The sequence below is a fragment of the Chiloscyllium plagiosum genome, chromosome 33, assembly GCF_004010195.1.
Source record: "Chiloscyllium plagiosum isolate BGI_BamShark_2017 chromosome 33, ASM401019v2, whole genome shotgun sequence".
In the NCBI taxonomy this organism is placed as follows: Eukaryota; Metazoa; Chordata; class Chondrichthyes; order Orectolobiformes; family Hemiscylliidae; genus Chiloscyllium; species Chiloscyllium plagiosum.
The window spans coordinates 5,547,054-5,553,437 of NC_057742.1; the positions used below are offsets into that span (position 1 = coordinate 5,547,054).

General features: G+C 45.8%; 1 protein-coding gene across 1 annotated transcript in view; it reads right to left on the reverse strand.

The window, feature by feature from the left end:
• LOC122539627 (SRC kinase signaling inhibitor 1-like) overlaps positions 1 to 6,384 on the reverse strand; it is a 523,191-nt gene that overhangs the window by 280,607 nt on the left and 236,200 nt on the right. The window contains exon 5 of the mRNA XM_043674625.1: positions 2,662 to 2,724. Within this exon, the coding sequence (XP_043530560.1) occupies positions 2,662 to 2,724 (63 nt within the window). The remainder of the gene's footprint in view (positions 1 to 2,661; positions 2,725 to 6,384) is intronic.

Consider the following 6,384-nt stretch of genomic DNA (forward strand, 5'->3'; position numbering starts at 1 on the left):
TGTATCCAAATGGCTAGTTCTCCCTGTATTCCATGAGATCTAACCTTGCTAATCAGTCTCCCATGGGGAACCTTGTCGAACGCCTTACTGAAGTCCATATAGTCCATCTACTGCTCTGCCCTCATCAATCCTCTTTGTTACTTCTTCAAAAAACTCAATCAAGTTTGTGAGACATTAGTTCCCATGCACAAAGCCATGTTGACTATCCCTAATCAGTCCTTGCCTTTCCAAATACATGTACATCCTGTCCCTCAGGATTCCCTCCAACAACGTGCCCACCACCGAGGTCAGGCTCACCGGTCTATAGTTCCCTGGCTTGTCCTTACCACCCTTCTTAAACAGTGGCACCACGTTAGCCAACCGCCAGTCTTCCAGCACCTCACCTGTGACTATCAATGATACAAATATCTCAGCAAGAGGCTCAGCAATCACTTCTCTAGCTTCCCACAGAGTTCTAGGATACACCTGATCAGGTCCTGAGGATTTATCCACTTTTATGTGTTTCAGACATCCAGTACTTCCTCCTCTGTAATCTGGACATTTTGCAAGATGTCACCATCTATTTCCCTACAGTGTTTATCTTCCATATCCTTTTCCACAATAAATACTTATGCAAAATACTCATTTAGTATCTCCCCACTTTCTGCAGCTCCACACAAAGTCCTCCTTGTTGATCTTTGAGGGGCCCTATTCTCTCCCTGGTTACCCTTTTGTCCTTAATGTATTTGTAAAAACCCTTTGGATTCTCCTTAATTCTATTGCCAAAGCTATCCCATGTCCCCTTTTTGCCCTCCTGATTTCCCTCTTCAGTACATTCAGGTTAGAATTTGCCCTTGCTAATCTCTGAACTAAATGAAAAAAAAGCAACAAAACAAGAGCAGGTGAGAGATTGATGAATTGTTCAATTCTCATCCCATCAAATTCCTCCACCATCTGCAAGGCCTCGAGTCAAGACTCTGATGCAACATTCAGGGGGGGCAGGTTTGCAACAGCACACCAGAAGTTTGGCACTGTCCAAGACTCAATAGTTTTCCTGGTTGCTGCTGTTGAACTCAAAATACTTAAATTTCTTACAGTGTGGAAACAGGCCCTTCGGCCCAACAAGTCCACACTGACCCGCCGAAGCGCAACCCACCCAGACCCATTCCCCTACATTTACCCCTTCACCTAACACTACGGGTGATTTAGCATTTCCAATTCACCCTAACCTGCACATTTTTGGACTGCGGGAGGAATCCCGAGCACTCGGAGGAAACCCACGCAGACAGGGGGAGAATGTACAAACTCCACACAGAGTCGCCTGAGGCGGGAATTGAACCCAGGTCTCTGGCACTGTGAGGCAGCAGTGCTAACCACCGTGCCACCCATAATCTATCCATTATAGTGAACTGGAGTTGGCAACGCTCTTCATGAAGCAACTGCATCATCTCATCGAGATTATTTCAAGAAAACCTCCCTACCCTCTGATATCACCAAGGGTAAGAGGAGCAACATTTGGGGAACACCATCTCTGGGACTGCGGGGGATCTAGAAAAAGCTCACAACAACCACTATTCCAGCATAAGTGGTCTTGAGCAATAAAATTGCCTTGCCGCATCCCACATTCAATAATAAAGCCCTGAAGTTCTTTTGTTAACAAAGTCCAGAGCAGTTCCCCTTTTTCTTTGGATCAAATATTGTTTAGTTGGAGACATAATACCAACTTACCACACTGCAACACCCCCAGACACACTGCAAAAAATAACTTTTACAAAAGATTCCAAATTTGAGGAGGGTCACGCCATTTCTGAGAAAGTCTGGTAAACAATGAAATATTACAGTGTGACTGTGTAAGCTGGGGTTTACCTCAGAATAAATATAATTTGAGGATTCAAATTCTTCTTCATTGAATGTCTTTACATGGTGTCAGGGTCTGGTTAGCTCAGCTGGCTTACATGTGGTTCAGAACAACCAGGGATCACAGTGGCTCAGCACCAGGGTGCCAGATTTGATTCCAGCCTCGGGTGACTGCGTGTGTGGAGTTTGCACATTCTCCCTGTGTCTGTGTGGGTTTCCCCTGAGTGTTCCGGTTTCTCCCCACAGTCCAAAGATGTGCAGGTTAGGTGAATTGGCCATGCTAAACTGCCTATAGTGTTAGGTGCATTAGTCAGAGGGAAATGGGTCTGGGTGGGTTACTCTTTGGAGGGTCAGTGTGGACTGGTTGGGCAGAAGGGCCTGTTTCCATACTGTAAGGAATCTAAACTCATAGATATGGGACATGTCTTCTTGCCTGACCACAGCTGAATGCAGAGCAGTGCTCCTCATGTTACACAACCTATTGTCTCTCTCTGTTTATGATCCCTTGTGGTCTATGGTTAAGGACCTCCCTTCATGATACTCAACAGTCTTGTTTACGTAACTAATTCCACAGGTTTTCAACATTAAGGTTTGGTTACGAAAGCAGAACATTGCTGATATTTTAGTTTAAAAACACTGGTTACAGTTCAGGAATTTACACATCTGGGCTTCAGTGATGCATTCCCAATTTTCTGTCTCACTTCCTTATGGCTCCCATTTTGATCATGCAGATGTCACTATCCCCACCACCCCAAACGCAACATCCAACTACCAGTCTAGGTTTTCCTGTTAATCCCCATTTTTTTGCACAGTAATCTCACTTACCTTAGCCTCAATCTTGTTCCCTCCATCCCTGAACTCGCAGGCGCTCCAAGCTTCAAAGCCCTGCTGTAAGAAATATCCAAAGCTTTGAAGTAGAAAAGATCAAGTTTCATTGCAACTACAACGATTTGAACACATTGCATCACGTTCGGCCGAGTTCAAAGACTAAACTCATTTACGTCACCTGCTATTATCCAAAAAGTAAGTCTTGGGAACAGAAGTTTGATATTCGTGGCAATGCCTCATTTTGCCCCTTTCCTTGTACAAAGTTCAAACATCCAGTGTGCCAGTGGAAATGATCAACTGCTCAATTTCCAACAGCCCATTATTTTGTGACTCGCTGTATCTCAGGAACATCTGGGTGTCAGTGTCTGAGCGGGGTGACTGACCAAATGGACATTTCCCTGACTGTTCCCATGAACAACTCCAATATTATCACTGCTCTCCACTTCCCAGAAAAAAATCCTGAAGAATCCTTCAGTGTTTTACAACATTCAGTCCAGCGATGCTTCGAGATGAAGCATCAATCCTCAGGGGCCAGGCATCAAGTTTAAATCAATATTCCCATTAACCTGCAGATATTTCAAATGGCTAGTACCAGGGTCCTGATTTTGCACTGAGGCATAAGCAATACAGAAGCGGCCTCTCCAAACCTTCAGCTCCTCAAAATTCAAAATAATAATTTTCAAGTCTTGAAGGAAGAAAAAATGAATTGGTGGCATTTAGAGCTTTGGAAATGACATTTCCAGGTTGGTCACTGCAGGTCCAGTAGATCAGCTATCTCTGGAATAGAAACTATACTCCCAATATCTTTGTGGTTTCTTACAGTATGAACACAGGATCCTTTCTTGCCTCTCAAGCATTTATATAATGCCTTGAACATAAGCCTGGAGTCACAGGTTTTAGATTAGATTAGATTAGATTACTTTACAGTGTGGAAACAGGCCCTTCGGCCCAACAAGTCCACACCGACCCGCCGAAGCGCAAACCACCCATACCCCTACATTTACCCCTTACCTAACACTACGAGCAATTTAGCATGGCCAATTCACCTGACCTGCACATCTTTGGACTGTGGGAGGAAACCGGAGCACCCGGAGGAAACCCACGCAGACACGGGGAGAATGTGCAAACTCCACACAGTCGCCAGAGGCGGGAATTGAACCCGGGTCTCTGGCGCTGCGAGGCAGCAGTGCTAACCACTGAGCCACCGTGCCGCCCACTGAGGGTAATGAAGAAGGCATTTGATATGCTTGCCTTTATTGGTCAGTGCATTGAGTATAGGAGTTGGGAGGACATATTGTAGCTGTATAGGACAATGGTTCGGCCACTTTTTGAATGCTGCACACAGTTCTGGTCTCCCTGCTACAGGAGAGATGTTGTTAAACTTGAAAGGGTGCAGAAAAGATTTACAAGGATGTTGCCAGGGTTGGAGGATTTGAGCTATAGGGAGAGGCTGAATAGATTGGGTCTGTTTTCCCTGGAATGTTGGAGGCTGAGGGGTGACATTATAGAGGTATATAAAATCATGCGGGGCATGGTTAGGGTGAATAGACAAGGTCTTTTTCCCAGTGTAGGGGAGTCCATAGGTTTGAAGTGAGAGGATTGGATATAAAAGGGATCAAAGGGACAACATTTTCATGCAAAGGGGGTGCTTGTATGGAATGAACTGCCAGAGGAAGTGGAGGAGGCTGGTACAATTGCAACATTTAAAAGGCACCTGGATGGGTATATGAATAGAATCCCTACAGTGTGGAAACAAGCCCTTCATCCCAACTGGTCCACACTGATCCTCCAAAGAGTTACCCACCCAAACCTGTTCCCCATTACTCTACATTTACCCCTGACTAATGCACGTAACCTACACATCCCTGAACACTACGGGCAATTTAGCACAGCCAATCCACCCCAACCTGCACATCTTTGGATTGTGAGAGGAAACCAGAGCACCCAGAGGAAACCCACGCAGACATGGGGAGAATGTGCAAATTCCACACAGACAGTCCTCCGAGGCTGGGATCAAACCCAGGTCCTTAGTGATGTGAGGCAGCCGTGCTAACCACTGAGCCATCGTGCTGCCACATGGAAAAGGAAGGGTTAAGAGGGATACTGGCCAAATGCTGGCAAATGGGACGAGATTAATTTAGGGTATCTGGTCGGTATGGAAGAGTTTAATCTGGTCTGGTCTGTTTCTGTGCTGTTTACCTCTATGACTATATGATTCTCATGCCCTGAGGTATTTTTAGGAGTTTGAGTAGACATTGAGCCACTTAAGGAGAAACTGTAACAGATAATCAAAGAGATAGGCTTTATGAAGTGAGTTGGTGGCACAGTGGCTCAGTGGTTAGCACTACTGCCTCACAATGCCAGGGACCTGGGGTAAAATCCGGGCTTGATTAACTGCCTGTGTGGAGTTTGTACATTCTCGTCGTGTCTGCGTGGGTTTCCTCTGGGTGCTCTGGTTTCCTCCCACAATCCAAACATGTGCAGGTCAGGTGAATTGGCCATGCTAAATTGCCCATAGTGTTCAGTGATGTGTGGGTTAGGTGCATTAGTTAGGGGTAAATGTAGAGTAATAGGGAGGGGAATGGATCTGAGTGAGTTACTCTTCGGAAGGTCAGTGTGGACGTGTTGGGCCGAATGGCCTGTTTCCACACAGTGGAAATTCTATGAAATGTTTAGGCAGACTACTCTGTTAGACAGTTGAAGGTAGCCACCAATTGTAGAGCAATTAAACAAGAGGCCAGGATTGGAGCAGTGCAGAGATCCTGGAGGGTTACAGGGCGAGGGTATGTTATGGTGGTGAGGAGTGCACAAGGCCAAGGAGGGATTTTAACAAGCAGCAACAAACTATGAGATACACAACACGGCTCCATCTGACCACAAACAGCGTTGGAGGTTCTCCATCAAACTGCAATCAGTGGATTCATCAAAAAGCTTCTAGTAATTGAAAAGCTTATTACATCTGGTGTGTCTGCCAATTTCCTCTTTTCCCTTTTCCTCAAATTAACCTGAGCAAGATGGAAAACTTTCCCAGGAAGAAAATCATGTGCACAAACCATGTAGTAAAATGGCAGGTTGCTGTATGTGTGGGTTTCAGTTTGATTATTCCAATGTGCTCCCCATCTATGATCCCTGGCCTCAGTAAACAGTCAATAATTCCAATATAGCCCTGTCCAAGGCGAGGAGAAAGTGAGCACTGCAGATGCTGCAGAGGCGGAGTCGAAAAGCGCGGTGCTGGAAAAGCACAGCAGGTCAGGCAACATTCGAGGAGCAGGAGAGTTAACGTTTCAGACATAAGAGCTGAAAATGTGTTGCTGGAAAAGCGCAGCAGGTCAGGCAGCATCCGTTTCAGACATAAGCCCTTCTTCAGGAAGTGATGAAGGCCTTGTACCTGAAACATCAATTCTCCTGCTCCTCAGATGCTGCCTGACCTGCTGTGCTTTTCGATTCTGCCCCATGCTGAGTATGACTCAACCCTGTCTCCATCCTTTCATAACTATGGCTGGTTTCTGCCTTCTCCAACCTGAAATTTAATTCCATATTTTAGTCCTCAAAGCTGCAGAGGCCATGTAGTTACAATTGGACTCTGAAGCCCTCCCCACACACACACACACACGCACACAAGCACACATAGACACACACAGGCACGCACACACACAGACACATACACACATACACACAGACACACATGCACACACACACAGACAGACACAGACACACATG